Raw genomic sequence first — 16492 nt, forward strand, 5'->3', positions numbered from 1 at the left:
TTTGGGTATAAGCATAAGTATTTAACTTAATTTAAATCTTTGATCTCAAGCATCTTGGTATTCTGTTTCTTAAGGAAATTACCTTTGCCAAAATTGATATTTCAAAATTCAAGTCAAAAGATTTCGAAACAAGCAAAACAGAAAGTTATATTTCAAAACACACCTCATATATTTCTAAACAAGTAAAAACAAAAAGGTATATTTCGAAACATATATAGTAGGTTTCGAAACTTGCATAACAGAAACATTTATTTCGAAACATACATCCTATATTTTGAAACATAGTTCTCTACCATTTATTAGTGTTTTAAAAGAATAGAAAAAATTATACGAATCCCAATTCACCCCCTTCTCTTGGGATATATTTGCCATCATTGGAACTAACACTATGGGGATGGAACCCTTTAGGCTCGACTTGACAACAATCTTTTGCATTTGGGACCAAGATTTGACTGAAGAATTGTTCATGAACAAATGGGATTTGAGATAAAGATGTCTGAGTAGAAGCACTAGAACAACTGCTAGATTTTTGTCCAAAGTACATGATATCCTCGTGTTTCATGTGGAACTCTTTAAATTGAAAAGTTAGCCTTTGTCTCAGATAGTGCAACAACACACGTCGACCTCTGTACTCCACAAAAATATACAGAAGAAACAAGCGCACCTCTTGTAGCATTTATGCCATACGTTGAGCCAACAATCATCCTCAACATGCCTAGTTGCGGAAGTAGGCATTTCGTCGAATTGCCGAAACAAAATATGGATATTTTGGTTACAGAAGTAGGTGTTTTGCCGAACCACCGAAACAAATATATGGGTATTCTGGTTGTGGACGTAAGTGTTTCACTAAACCACCGAAACAAAATATGGACATTCTAGTTGGGGAAATAGGCATTTCGTCGAACCGCCAATACAAAATATGGATATTTTGATTGCAAATATAAGCATTTCGTTGAACCGCAAAAACAAAATATGGATATTCTATTTCCAAAAATAGGTGTTTTACTAAAGCGAAAGTAGGCTTTTCACTGAATCGCCGAAACAAAATATGGATATTCTAGTTGAGGAAGTAGGCATTTCCCTGAATTGCCAAAACAAAATATTGGTATTCTTTTTGATTGCGAATGTAGGTGAAGAGCTGAACTGTTAAAACAAAATAGGCGTGCGGATGTAGGCACTAGGTCAAATCACGGAAACAAAATAAAGCTTTCTCATGAGCACCTTGTGCCATTAGGTAGGGCCCATGTCTTTTCAACCAAAATTCTCTTTCATTGGGGGCCTAGGGAAAGCCCATGAGACAGTTCAATTTGTCTTTGGATGCAAAGACGATTGTGGAGCCCCCTCCAAATTACTGATCTCTTCCCTGCACATTCATGCATTTTGGTGGATGGAACGAGGTTTAGGAAACATTTCATGCAAGTCCACTAGTACTCACCCCTTTTAATGCACTAAGGCATCCTTGTTGTGCGTTCTCTCCTTGTCGGCCATACCTTTCCACAAAGGGACTTTATGGGTTTCGATGTCCTCCCTCTCGTTTAGCCCTGAGGAATAGTGACGATGACTAGGCTACGGACAAGACTGACGCGTTTAAGGCAATCCAGAGACTCAATCACGTTCATCATCCCCAATTGTAGGTGGCAGCAATGGTACCCCCGCTAGATTGCTTGTTGGATTAGCAAGTCTTTAATCTTCTACTCTACTTGTGTTGTATCCACCTTGTAGACCATCACATCCTTTCCATGATATCTTGTTGTCTTGTAAAGCTAAGATTAACCCAAATGGTGTAGCCCTCTTGTTTCCTTGGAAGCACACTACTATCTTATGGCAGTAGTTGATTGTCAGTAGTGTGCCAACAACTAATCCAATCCCAAGATAACATTGAAATCTCACGTGTTTAACTTTATAAGTTTCTTAGGCAGAGTCTTGTCACCCTACTCCACTTGGCTAGACCAACTTAGGGTATCCAAGATAACACCTTCTCCCACTAAAGTGGTTACTCCTAAGTAATTTTTAATGTGTTTGAGAGGAAATGATAATTGATGTAGAAATTTTGTAGCTAATGAATATGTGGAGCCATAATCGGCAAACACTTTAGCAGGTATAGAAGAAATGATTAAAGTTTAAATGAGCCCATGATTTTTTCAATTGCTATCAATCAGACCCAATTTTTAATTTATGACTTTATTAGTCTACGGCTTTTTCAAATATAGTCAATCAGATCTAATTTTTAATTTGTGGCCTTACTAGCCTAATACTTCTATTTTGTGGCTAATTAAACCCAAAATAGTCTTCCCTTCGAGGCGTGGCATTCACTTGGCTCCAACACCAATTAAATCATTTTTTTCTTTCATTGAATCTCGATTAGACAAATTTAATCAAACATCTACCATATTAGCACTTCTACCCTAAAATTAGCGCATGAACAGAATCTTCTCTCAAGATGACATGTCCTCACTCCATGAAATCCATCTAGGAGTCTTTATGCCACAATCACAAAATCGAGTACGACATTTATAGTTGAAGTTTGGTTTATTATTGTAGTATTTTCGTGTGACATTCACCTTTTTCAAGTGAATGTCACGCGTTGAAGGGAATATTATTTTGGGTTTAATTAGCCACAAAATATCGAGTTAATAAGATTATAAATAAAAAAATGAATCTGTTTACCACAATTGAAAAAATAGTGAACTAATTTAAACTTTAATCCTAGAAGAAATAAAGAATACCTTGAACCACAAATAGAGAAGTCTCAACATCCTTTCTTATAAGAGGACACTAATAGAGAAACTTCATTTCTATGCACAATGAAATTTTATAAAGCATTTATGTCACTCATTTACTTTAAATAAAAGTCTCATAACATCGTTTGGTAACATGGATGTATATAGTCATACCCTATAGACACTACTATTGTAATTCAAAATTCAATTCAAAATTAAAAACATGGCAAAAAGTTATTGACCAAATAAGATGCAAGTAATGCCATAATTTCGTTATAAGCAAGGAGCTAGATCTGGTGTTAAACAAAGCAGCTGCTACAACAATAATACTTTGAGCCTGATTAGTTCTGTTTACAGATCTTATTTGTCTCTACTGTACAACTGCAGTAAGCCTTGAAAAGCTTGCTTTAATGCTCAAATTTGATGTTAACAGATGCTTCCAATGGTGCTTTCTCCCAAAAAGAGGGAACAAATATGATACTTCTGCACAAATACCATGACATCTGAATGATAATACAAAAAGATCAAATTTATATTTTTACCTCTATATTTTTATATTTTTTTTTGTATGACCACTTAATTTTTTTATTTTTTTAATTATATTTTTAAATTTTTATTTTTGAATGAATTTAATCCCATGTACTTTGACTTTTTTTTTTTTTTTTTCATTCAATCCTAATTTTTCATTATTTCGATTAAACCTTTATACTTGTATTTTTTAATCAGTTTAACTCATGTACTTTGATGTATAAAGAAAAAAGATAAAGTGAAATAAATTAATTTAACTTTTTTTTTTACACGTCAAAGTATAAATACAATTGATCTAAAAATTTAAGTACAAGAATATAATCGAAACAATAAAAAGTTTGAGTTGCCTTACGAAATAAAAAATCAAAGTACAAAACTTAAATTAACTCGAAAATGTAAGTATAAAAATATAATCAAAATAATAAAAAATTTAGATGAGTACATAAAAAAAAAAAAAACATAAAAATATAAGAACAAAAATATAAATTTAACATAATACAAAACAAACATGAGCCATCTAAAATTTCCCATTTCACGATGATTTTTTAAAAAAATTCACTAGATGTCACCTAAATAAAATTATTTACCAAAATATCATCTTCCCAACCATCTAGATACCTTGCTAGAAAGGGATAGAGAACTACTTTGCACACTAACAAGTTTATACTGAGCAGTTAGAAAATTAGTCGTTAAAGTGTTAAAAAATCTTTACATGCAAAGAACCAGCGGTGAGGCCAACGGCTCTCTGCATTTGTCAGACAATAGCCGCTAATCACACTAGCAAGGAGTCTAAAAAGGACATCAGAAGTTCGAATTTCAGTAGCAAAGGCAACATTTAATGCTAGAATGTAAATTTCCCTCGTGAGACAAAATTATGGTACACCCAATTACTCCTCCAACAGTCTCGTCCATACAACATGAAGGTAAAGTCCATGAAAAGAGAAACCACTTCCCCAAAGCCCATTTTGAATCCATTTTGAATATGTAGCCCATTTTAAATATGTATAAGCTATGATCGCATCTAAATTAACCAGAAAGGCGAACCAAAGGAAAATGCCGCTCTCTCTCAAGACTAGTTAGACAAACTCGAAACTTAGGTTACCAAAAAAAAAAAAAATTGAAGATCTTACTGCTCTCATTTTGGTTTTTAAACACGAGTCACTAGTTTCACTAACAGTTATTCAATAATGCTTAGACAATTAATTTTTTAAGTGTTAAACCGAACTGCTTGTATAACACACGATTCTATGTCAAAATCACTTGTCACACAAGCGATTATTTGTCCACATTAGTTCCCTCTTCCAACACAACATAAATAATAGTTTCACTTAGGCGGCACCTTGTGATTTGTAAAGAGTATTTCTAGTGTATATGACTTCGCTTTGAGAAAATTAAACGAGTTATAAATAAGCAACTTTATTGTTGCTACTAAAACTTCCACTCCAAACATCACTACCAACTAATGAATTTCTCTTGAAGCATTATAATTGCCGGACAAAGCTAGCTGATACAAACCACTAACACCAATTACAAATTAACACCTGCCGTTTGCATCTTTGCCACAATAAATTTAGCTCTATACATGTCCATGAAATAGTAGGGTCAAAAGCTGTCAAATAGATGGTCACAAGACCTCCTTCTCAAGTTTTAATACAGCCATGAATGCTTCCTGAGGTACATCAACCTTGCCGATTGCCTTCATTCTCTTCTTCCCTTCAGCCTGTCAGGGTGCAAAAGTAAAACAAGCAACACGCAATGATCTATATTATGCTTCTTCCATGCATTACTAAATGAAAGATACGAATTAATCATAACTTCATGTGCTGAATCATATTTGAAGTATACACATGATTAAGAACGAAAATCTATTGCATCAGAACCTCTTTCGTGCTTTGGTTGAAAGAGTACAATTCATGCATGTGAGACCAATTTCAATGTAAAATCACTTTTGAACAATTCATACTAATCTCTAAGCACCCAATATAGAGGAAGGAATTTTGCATGCCTTTCTAACTACAGCATTGTGGGTTTGCAGCACAATAATTGATCCCGCCAGTTAATGTACGTGTGAACAATTTCCATATAAAATCACTTGTTCTGTAGTGGATTATTTGTGGAGCGCTGTACTACTGGATTTAAGCATTTATCAATTTCTAAACATCCTTGGATGGGCTGGAACACAAGAATATAAACAGGATCTGTCACATCATGGTGTCTGTTACTGGGCTGCACTCATAAGCAATACTCTCCAGAGTTCTTTGACTAGCCCCCATTAATTTCTCAAACATTGAAGAAACAACCCTTTGAATGATACTTATAATTGAATGATATCAATAGCATAAACTTTCAGTTAGATTAAGTTACATGCGAGCTACAGATTTTGCTGGCTAAGATTGGCTAATATGTTTCTGATGTCTGATGTTATTAGCAGTTCATCAAGTATAAGGTCCTCCGAGTCATTTGTTGATATATATGTCTGATCAAGCTCATTAGGACAAGCTGATGCTTGACAGATTACATTTTGCCTTATTAGGCATTCTATATACTAAGATGGTGATCCATAACAATGAGTATAACTAGATGGGAGGTTTCTCATAATAATTGTAGGAACTCAATACATGCCCCCGTAAATAGTTGATGTTGATTGCACGAAGTTTGTTAGATGCATTGGAAAAGCTGGGAAATAATGACAATTTGTAGTGGGGCAAAATATATGGTGGCTATGGAGATAATGTACATGATGTGAGGGCTGGGTTTGGGTGTATGCTCAAATACAAACCCAATGATAATGACAACTCATCAGATCAGACTGTCCACGGTCAACATTTGTAAAGAGTTCCTACCATCGAGTGCATCCTCAGTTATAAAGCATGTCATAACAGATTAATGGTAGACCTATGCCTTCTGATCTCTCCATATCCATGCTTGAGACATGAACATGTCCTTTGCTAGCCACTAATAGGTTACTGCAATGCTATGCAGAAAATTATGATAGATAAGTACAGGATATGGGCTGCTCTGTTTTTCCTTTTGGCCCTCTCCCTCTTTAGGGCGGTTTGCTATTGTATGCTTCGCTCTGTTTCTGTCTGCCTCGCCTGTTTTGAGGCATTTTAGTTGTAGCATTGCAGCTCTCCATGGTTTCCTGTTTTGCTTTGCGTCTCTGCTCGTGTAGTTTTCATTTTTGCGGGGTATGTCCCTGCTTTTTTCTTGTAGATGATTTGTGCTTTTTCTTGTTTAATGAATTTTTATTTACAGAAAAAAAAAATGTATAGGATATGGGCATTTGATGGAGTAGAATATAGACAGTTGCATAGGAGTTTGTAGTGATGAAAATAAAAATGAAGACAATTTGATGGACCACATAGGCAAATCCCAACAAAGAGAGGGGAAGGTGGAAAGGCAACAGTTAAGTGGTGGAACCAGTGTTTTCAAAAGTGCTAAGCGCACTTAAGCATAGAAGGCCTATGGTGCTTAAGCGCAAAGCCCAAGCACACGCTTAACTGAAGTAAAGTGAAAATACATTAAAAACTTAATGCTTTCAGCGTGTACAATCCTGTTACACCCTGATTTAGCACTAAGACTAGAATTCACAATTTTAGTGAAAGTAACATGCCCATTTACTGCCTAGATTATGACATCTGTAGGCTGTAGCTGAAGAATTGATATTTGAACGTGTGGAATGGAGAGAGGGAAAAAAAGATGTGGTATCCTGTTTTTTCTTTGGCTACCTAAAAAGTTGAGCAAATGGATGACCTCAATAAACATATCCAGGCAAAGGTACCTTGGTGTATGTTATTTGCAGATGAAATTGTATTGGTGGATGGCAGAAAAGAAAAGGGAATGAATGGTAATCTCAAGAGTTGGAATTCATCACCTTCTGATAATAGGTCTATTTAGAATTCAATCGATTGACCATGAACAAGCTTTCTTGTAGAACAACATTAAGCATAAAATTTTGACCTCCAATAATCTGAAAGGAATTTGGGCTTTACTCCAAATGGCTGATTTTTTAATAGAACTTTGGCCAAGTAGAAGGAGAGGACTAGATCCCTTTAGTTGGCAGAAGGATGAAGAGCATTTTCTTTTCTTTTTTAATTCCTAGCCTAGACCTCCAGTTATACAAGCAGTGTGCTAGAGTTATGCTTCTGCTTACCTTCAGAATGGCAACAGGAACAAATATTTAAGGGATGTCATTGTTTCAGTTTTCAGTATCTTTCTTATACTAACAGCTTCGTATAAAATAAAATTTTTGAGGAGTTTCAAGATTATATCTGGGCATTTGAAATTAACACAAACTTGCACCTGTTTTTTGAGCAACTTCTTTTTCCTTGTAATGTCCCCACCTGCATGAATAATCAGAATGTGATTAGGAATTAAATTAAGAAACATAAGTTGCATTTCAGAAAAGTAGAGGAAAAAAAAAAATCATCACTCATTTAATTATGTATAGGTTACATGGATTGGAAGAATGCCGCACAAGCTGTCTCTTTCTGTATTTATCATGAAGAGAAAAATCTACAGCTTACAGTTATATATTATATACCTAAAATTAACTTCTTAGAGATGCCTAAGCAACTTGCTTAATGTCAATTCTCAACCCAACTCTTTCACCAAGAAAAACTAGCTACTAAATTTCTCTTAATTATGATATGGCAGCGACACACAAACAAGAAGCCCAAAAAGATGGAAAAACACAACCTGTCCATTCTTAATACCGTGCACTCATTCTATACTCTTTATCCGACGAACCCATAATTGCCAAAACTGCCCTTCACTTCTATATCTAATAAAATATAACAAATATGCCAAGTAACATAATAAGTTTAGATAAATATTGGTTAGTGAAACCAAAAAAGAAATAAGTTTTGAGAAATATTGATATAGGAATTTAATCAACCAAATCTCCATTTAGAAGTCCTGAACACAGGACACAGTACTGTTAACTTCCCCTTCTAGTCCAATACCCTGTCAGACCGTTAGATCTGACAAAGGAATTCTCTACCAAATTTCTGAGAATTGGGTAGGAAATGTAGGGGGGATGAAAAGAAATGCAGGGGGAAGAGAGAAGAACAGAGAACAGAGGAGGACAGGATTGAGAGAGAGAGAGAGAGAGAGAGAGAGAGAGAGAATTGAGGCGGGAAAGATCAGAGAGTTCTCAATTGTATTGATAGATGCCTCCAAAATGAGCGGGATCAGTTTATATACTGATCCATAGCCCTGGAAAAGGCGCCAATAGCAGTCCAAATTCAAAAAGAGTACAACTGCAATAACTTATTCTATTAAGGTCATAACCGCCTATACAATGTACAAGTCTCTAATACCTCTATAACCGTCGGTACATGACATACCCTACATCATTTTTACTTTTAGCAGAAGAATTGATATTCAAATAAAAGAAATCATTTCATGAAAGAAAATAATGCAAATAAAAATATGGAAGACATAGTATAGTATCACTTTCACCTAAATGATAGTACCACAATTTCACAATCCAATAGGACTACAGTTAAAACTATGTTGCTTGCAATTTTGAAATTCAAGAGGAACATATTTGTTCGCATACCATAGCATTTGGCTAGAACGTCCTTCCTAATTGCAGACAATGATTCACTTGCAATCACCTTGGAACCTATGCATGCCTGTAATGAATGTAACAGCATGTGTTTAAAGTCAATTGCACCAAGGAAAACATAGTAGACTAAGTTTTTGTGTATAGATCGATGCTTAGTTGCATACATTTTATATTATTTAAGGTTTATCAAATTGTTGGAACTCATATTTTACTAAGCAAAATGAATTCCACCACAAAGAGAACAGTAACTGGAAAAAGACAATTCTGGCCTCCATGGACTGTAAAGAAAAGTAGACTCAAAAACATGATCCCATCAAACAGATGAGATATTATTAGGCCCTCTTGGAGTCTTCGAGATGGTTTTTCACAATGAATGATCCAGCTTCCACAGGTTAGAAACACAAGTTGCCATACCAAGAGGAAATGCACGGGCACATCTAAACTTGATAAATCTAGAGTCCAGATCAAAATAGAAAGAAATGTAAGCAGAAAATTCTGACATCATTTGGTACACTATGGGACCAGCTAACAACTTATGAGCTGCACATCATATCTGACATCATTTGGTGGGAAATATGCCTCATTATTTGGTAAACTATGGGACCAACTATTGGGTGCCATTCAAAAAGTGTCCATTGGAGGCAGAGGACAAGCATACGTAAGCCTAATGTGTTTAGTAGTTGCTGTGAGTAGGGGTTCAATAACCCAGTGGATAACTCAAACACACCTCACCCAAACACACCTCACCATGAAGAGTTGCTAGTAGGTTAGTCATATTAGGAGAGAAGTCCACCATTCCAAATAGGCTAACTTTTTTTTTTTGATAACCCAGGGTTCTGAGCTTAGCCCAACTAGTCCCCGGAGACGAGTGACCTTCCCCTCTGATGCACCCCCTAGGTAAGTCCGGATGCGGATATAGCCTATACACACTTAGTGGTGGACTTTTGGGAAGCGGCTGCCCTCCTTGTGTTCCCCCCTTTACGTCATGCAAACGGAACCCCCTGGAGGGGCGACAACGCACACCAAGACCCTGCCTCCACAAAGATTTGAACGTCCAATACTCACTTCAACCTCCAAGTGCTTTACCGTTGAACCATGCCCATGGGGGCCCAAACAGGCTAACTTGCCTAGCAAGAAAATAGTCTCTCAAGGATAAACCCTCACCGTTTATTAAGCATAAAGTTATTCAAGGTCTTTCTTATCCTCTTGTTCATAATTGAGTCATACTAGAATTCTACTATGTTTTCTATATATGCAATAGGACTACAATTAGCAGGCATCAGATTTTCCCTGCCTCTCTCCTTAACTGCTGCTAATAAGTGCTTAGATCTTCACCTTGTCATACTCCTAATAGCCTGGTATCTGATGAGTTTCATAGCTCTTTGGTACCTCCTGGAAGACATCTACTGTAACACCCAAATTTTTAGAAAGAGAAATTCAACAGGAAATAGGATTGCTGAAACCATTGCAGATAGAATAATTTAATCATAATTTTGAAGAGGTTGGAATTGACTTTAGATTCTAAATGGAGATTGAGATGAGAGGGATTATCATAGTTGTGGGGAGATTTAGATTGGGCAGGAAGTTTGAATTGGGGACAAACTTGATATCAGAAATAAAGTCTTGGATAAATTCAGATAAATCAGAACGATATATATATATATATATATATATTGGAAGTCAATTTGAGAAGGATTAGAATTTATTAAAGAATTGGGGACAAATCAATTCCTCATAAAAGAAGGAACTCCTTATCCAAAATTTGGAAACAAATCAATTGTTTGTTGAAAAGGGATTATAGTTGAAGATGTAAATTTTGAGGATAAATTAGAAGAAAAGCCTATACGTTATCTTATTAGTATTTTATAAGGATAATAATTAATTGGAGAATTAGAAACGAAAGGGGAAACTGAATCCAAAACCATAGAGGAATTGGATGAACCCTAGAAAGCTTACAAATACAAGCTTAGAGGAAGATTAAATCATTAAACTTTGAGCTACGAGAATCAATGAGGAGCGAAGTTGCTCGATATTTGTGGATTTTTTCTACAAAGGGGTTAGATAAGTGGTTATTTTATGCACTAGTACATGTTTTGAAAATTATTCCCATGCATGTTTGAAAAACTATTTTGACATGATATAAATTCTCAATTCTGTTACTTGATATATATTGATTTGAAATTAAAAAACTGAAATTGTGAAATTACTTTGAAAAGAATTTTGTGAATGTGGCATATGGAAATCCAATGCTGCAAAACTTTGTACAATGGTAAACTCCAAGAAGAAAGGTGTATTGGCTAGATCTAGGAAGAGTGTTAGATTACCTTGTGTGGTGAATCTAGGAAGAAAAGGGTACGAGCTAGATCTGGAAAGAGTACTACATTAACTTGTGCATGGATGGTGTAATGACCCATTTATCTATGATTTAATGTTAACTTCTGGGTGTGAGCTATTAGGTAGAAGATATTAAAATTAATGTATTTTTGATTGAAGGAGTATTAGGAAATATTTGAAAATTTTGGAGTTTAAGTGTAATTTTGGAAAGTGGCAACTAGATCATCTTAAATATAAAATATGCGTAATAATAAGTGAGAAGGCTTGTAGGTGAAGTGGCACGCGCGTGCAAGGGAAGGAGGCTGGTCGCAGGTTCGATTCCAAGGACAGGCGTTGGGAGGAAAATGGAGCATTTTTTCCAACAGGAGAGGACGCCAAAACGACGTTTTTTTGTTTTGGGTGTGTGTGTGTTGGGGGGGGGGGGACACGCGCACGCCATGTGCGCAGCAGCCAGCCGCTGCCATCTGCCGCCACTTGCCACCTCCAACTGCTACCATGCGTCCAAATCACCACCTTGCCATTTTTCTTCCCTATATAAACCCCCTGAGGCTTAAATTGGCCTATGAAATGATATGAGGTAATTGGGGAAGGCAAGAAGGAATAAAGGTAAGTGATTAAAGTTTGTGGATGGGTTGGAATTGGTAGTCTGACACCTATTTTGTAATAATTCTTATACCAATTATGCCTAATGTTACTAGAAGAGCTTTGAACTGTGATATCGGCAAAATCGGGCACTTAGAGAGACTTAAAGGAAATATCTAAGGCAAGTTCTTATCTTCTTTTCCTTTTTATACAACAAGTTATTCTTTTCCCAATTTGCAAGTTCTTCCTCTTTTCCTTTTAACAGACAAGTTCTATTCTATATCTCTTTTTGCCTTTAGATGCAAGTTCATACTCCACTGTTATTTTCAGATGCACGCTCTTTAACCCTCTATAGCTCTTACGTCTTCGGTGTCTTGTTTTTGGTTGGATTTTATTAAATTTCGTTAGATCCTCAAATAGGGTATCATCTCGCCCTATCTTCTTTTGAGAATGATGCTTTATTGAGGACATGCAAGGGTTTGATGTTGTCTTACATGAGTTTTGCCCTCTTATGTATGTTGTTTCGGGTAATCGTGTGTTTGAAATCATTACAAATATGAATGGTTGTGGTTGTGACGGTGCATGAAGCATGTGCATGAAAAGGTTTTTAAAATGCCTAAAGGTTTCATAATGCACGGGCCGGACAGGGTCCGCGGGATATATCCGCAGAGAGAGTTTCGGCTCAAAGATGGACTTCAGTTCCATGGTTATGTTATGGACTTCGGTCCCATGGATATGTTATGGACTTTGGTCCCATGGTTTTGGTTTTAAAAGATTGCATATGAGCATGAATGCATGTTTCATCTTGTTGTCATTTAAAGTAATATGAAGAGGTGTGGCATGAGTGCTCTAAATGTTATTCATGATTCTTATTGCTTCTCGATACCCATGATTGTCATGCTCACTTTCTTTCAGTTATATTTGCTAGGCCTTGTGGCTCATAATTGTTTTACATCATTCCAAGTAAGGGTAAGGCTAAGGAAATGGGTGAGTCAAGTGAAGTTTGAGCTGCGGGGTAGATGTGTGTACAGAGCTGTCTCAATTGGAGGGTCCTCGGGAGTGTTTTGAGATGTGATGTTCTAGGTTACATTTTGTGTATGGCCTAGGTTGTATCCCTCATGGGATATGGTGGGTGAGTTGACCCTAATGCATATGTCTATGAGTAATGATGTATGAACATGCGTATGTTGTTAATAGCAGGGAATATGTATGATGCTTCTATTTGAGTTTGCGTATGTGCCATCCTTACTGACACTTCCTCTTGGATTCCTCAATTGCGGGGTCTCCGAGGGTGGTGGGGTCGTTATAGGTGGACTTTGGAAAATAAGGGTATTGGCTAGTTATTGACCAGATCTGAAAAAAGTACTAAGCCCCTCTTGCATCAATGGATCTAAGCTATATTGACATTGAAATATTTGAGATGATGATTTATTTACACTATGAGATACTACATGAATCAGTTCTTGTGTTGATACATGTTGCATGGGAAAGCCTAGTGAATCTTTGAAACTGAAATTCTTTTATTATTTGTATCAAAATCTTTATTTTAAGCTCATCACTCTCACTAACATTTTTTCAGGTTAGCAAGATTAGTGGGCAGATGTGGACTTGGATTGAGATATTATCAGCCAACTCAGTTTAGGATATTTTATTCAGTAATTTTAGTTTTGTAAATTTTGAGGATTTTAGAGGAATAATGTTTTATTTATTTCAGTTATGAATATTGTTTATTATCATTGGAATACGATGGATGAATTATTAAGCTTCGAGAATTTTAGAACTTGGCTTAAGATTCATGGGCGGTCATACAACCTATAAAGGGTGGTGTGATATCTACATTGTGCCCACACCACAAGGAACGTAAGAGGATTTTTTCTAAAGGTGGGAACCAAACAAGAAGACGTATAACCTGAAGTTCATATGATTAGAATGTGGCGTAAGACTTAAAATTTGTGTCACTGCTTGGTCTATTCGAAAGAAAGATTCAGAACTTACTTGGATGGGAACTTTAAACATTTGTCGTGGTATAAGTTCCTTTAATTTTTTCGTCAAAGCCCTCCCTACTGCATATGCCTGAAAAAGAAGCATATATCAATTTCACAACTTTAGTAACTATGAATGGGAAAATCAACAGAAAATTGTATAATTATTGAGCAAAGAAATTATAAAATTGAAAGTCTTAACAATCCAATATTCATAAGTATTGTGCTTTAACCACTTCAGTATGCATATCACAAATAGCCAAGACATTTTTTTTAAATGCCACCAACGAATATCAGCTGACAAAGCACAATCCAACAAATCTAATCTTTCTCCAAACAGATATAAGTTCTCAAACACTTTGGTAGCAGTGCACTTGAGGATGCTGTAGACAACACAAAAATAAAAAAACTGATTCTCATTGCCATTAAAAGACATTAGAGACCACTTGAGACAGAATGAGATCTATTTAGACTTTATAAAACCAAAGATGATCATTTCAGTTATTTCTTGAAACTCACATCTCTATAGTACACTTAATTAAGTATTGGTTACAATGTAATATATGATGTCCTTGGAAACTACAGTTTGCTATAGTTACGAATCAGAAAAAATGACAACACTGAAATTTCTCCACTAACATTCGAACTATCTATCAAACTAATATCTTTATTGTTCTCTACGTCATTACCTTGCTTTTACGTTTTTCTTTTTTCTAATCTCCCTCGTAAATTTAAATTTCTCGTCTAATTATGTTTCTTTACCAAATATGTCCTTTTACAATAGCTAGAATTGCTAAAAATTGTACGCAGAGAATATGTAAGCCTTATTTGTTTATGCACCTTTTTTATAAATGGAATGAGAAACTAAAGGGAACAAACTAAGTTACCTTATCTTTATGCACGATAGTTGCCAAGGGTTCCACATGGTCCCCATTTATCAAAATGTCAAGCTTTATCAATTCACTTTCCTTGTACCTAGCAGTAAAAATCAAACATAAGTTATATAACATATTTCTATCACTTAGAAAGTTTCCCATATTACACTAATTACAAGAAAAGATGTGATCAATTGCATGGCATGCAAAAGGGCGAGTTAGATGATAGTTTTTAAAGTTGAATCATTCATTAGAGAGGGGAAAAAACATAAAAAGGAAGGAAAAGGAATACTAAGGAGCGAAAACATGGACACAGGTGTTGGTTTAAAAGACCTATTTGGATGCCAACAATAAAACATTTTTAGACATCTTAGATTTCAAAATTGATTATAGTATGAAGATGGAGATGCTTAATACCATCATGAGACATTTAGTAGTTCATATAAAGAGGCAACTTGGATCTTCTTATAGTTTTAACTCTTTTAAATAATTATCATCTCAAAGTTTACGGTGTTAGAGAGAAGGATAATTTTATTCTTCATATTATTTACACTCCCACATCCCAACTAAAATGTGGCCAGAGTTTCCTCAAAAACAAGAAAAAAAACACGCAGCCAGAGTAGGATCTTTGCCTACGATGATATTGTATTAAATTATGTGTAGTTTTTGACATAAAAACAATATTCATTCATTCAAAATTGACAAAGTATATGTATGGTACAGATGTAACCACTCCATAGGAGTCGGGTCTTAGAAACTGCCGAACAAGGTAGCGGGAAAAAAATATCCTAGGGAAAAAATTATAACAAACTGTATACTCAAATAAAAAATTAAAAAACTGAATAATTACATATTTTCTATACTCCCTCTCAAGTTAGGTTGTAAATGTTAAGGAGACCCAACTTAAAACTCATATCCTCAAACTTGGTCTTCAGTAGAGCCTTGGTTAGAATGTCTCCAATTTAAAGAGCAATAGGTATGTAGGAAATATTGATAGTTCCATCTTCAACTTTTTCTTTTATGAAGTGTCTTTCTCCACATATTTAGTTCGATCATGATGAACTGGATTTTTTGGAACAATTAGTCAAAAAAAGAGGTAGATGCAGACCCAAGAAAATTTTTGGGAGAGACATTAAATTTTGATATGAAGTGTATGGGGCTAAATGAAGATATGACAAAAGACAGAAATACATGGAAGTTTAGAATTCAAGTAGCCGACCCCATATAGTGGGATAAAGGCTGGATATGTTGTTGTTTATGATGAACTGGATTTTTAGCTATTCTTATAGTAGCTTGATTATCACACAATATGTTAATTTGATCACCTGATAGAATTTTAAGTTCAAGAAGCAATTGCTTTAACCACATTCTTAGCATATTCTATGAGCCATTGCTTGGAATTCAGCTTCTGTACTACTTCAGGCCACAAGTATTTGCTTCTTGCTACGCCAAGCTACCAAGTTTCCCTATACATAAGTACAATATCCAAGAGTTGACTTGCGGTCAATAATAGAACCAGCCTAATCTACATCTGTGAATACCTAAATATTTCTCTTCTTAGTCTTCTTAAAGTATAAACCTTCCCAAGAGTTTTCTTTAGGTATCTCAAAATGTGATACAATCGGTTCATATGCTCTTCAATGGGATTGTTCATAAATTAACTGGCTATACTTACAACAAAACTAATATCAAGTCTTGTATGTGATAGATAGATAAGTCATTCAACCAATCTATGATATCTTCCTTTGCCAGCAGAGCATTTTTCCTTTCTTCTCTATCTTTAGTTGCAATCTCCATTGGAGTATCTGAAGGTTTGCATCTAAGCATTCCAGTTTCCTTAAGTAGATCAAGAACATATTTACATTAAGAAAATACAAGACCTATCTTGAATATTGTAAT

The 16492-nt window shown here is 35.4% G+C and overlaps 1 protein-coding gene across 2 annotated transcripts in view; it reads right to left on the bottom strand.

Annotated features, from left to right (window-relative positions):
- Window positions 1–4683: 4683 nt before the first annotated feature.
- LOC127803936 (translation factor GUF1 homolog, chloroplastic) overlaps window positions 4684–16492 on the bottom strand; it is a 96667-nt gene continuing 84858 nt past the window's right edge. The window contains exons 18-22 of one of the 2 annotated variants that reach the window (XM_052340583.1): window positions 14606–14693; window positions 13732–13809; window positions 8812–8887; window positions 7551–7591; window positions 4684–4968 (exon numbers count right to left, since the gene is read on the bottom strand). In XM_052340583.1, the coding sequence (XP_052196543.1) occupies window positions 4873–4968; window positions 7551–7591; window positions 8812–8887; window positions 13732–13809; window positions 14606–14693 (379 nt within the window). In that variant the 3' untranslated portion in view covers window positions 4684–4872. The remainder of the gene's footprint in view (window positions 4969–7550; window positions 7592–8811; window positions 8888–13731; window positions 13810–14605; window positions 14694–16492) is intronic. The other variant, XM_052340584.1, reaches the window with a different exon arrangement.

This window comes from Diospyros lotus, chromosome 6, assembly GCF_014633365.1.
Source record: "Diospyros lotus cultivar Yz01 chromosome 6, ASM1463336v1, whole genome shotgun sequence".
Lineage (NCBI taxonomy): Eukaryota > Viridiplantae > Streptophyta > Magnoliopsida > Ericales > Ebenaceae > Diospyros > Diospyros lotus.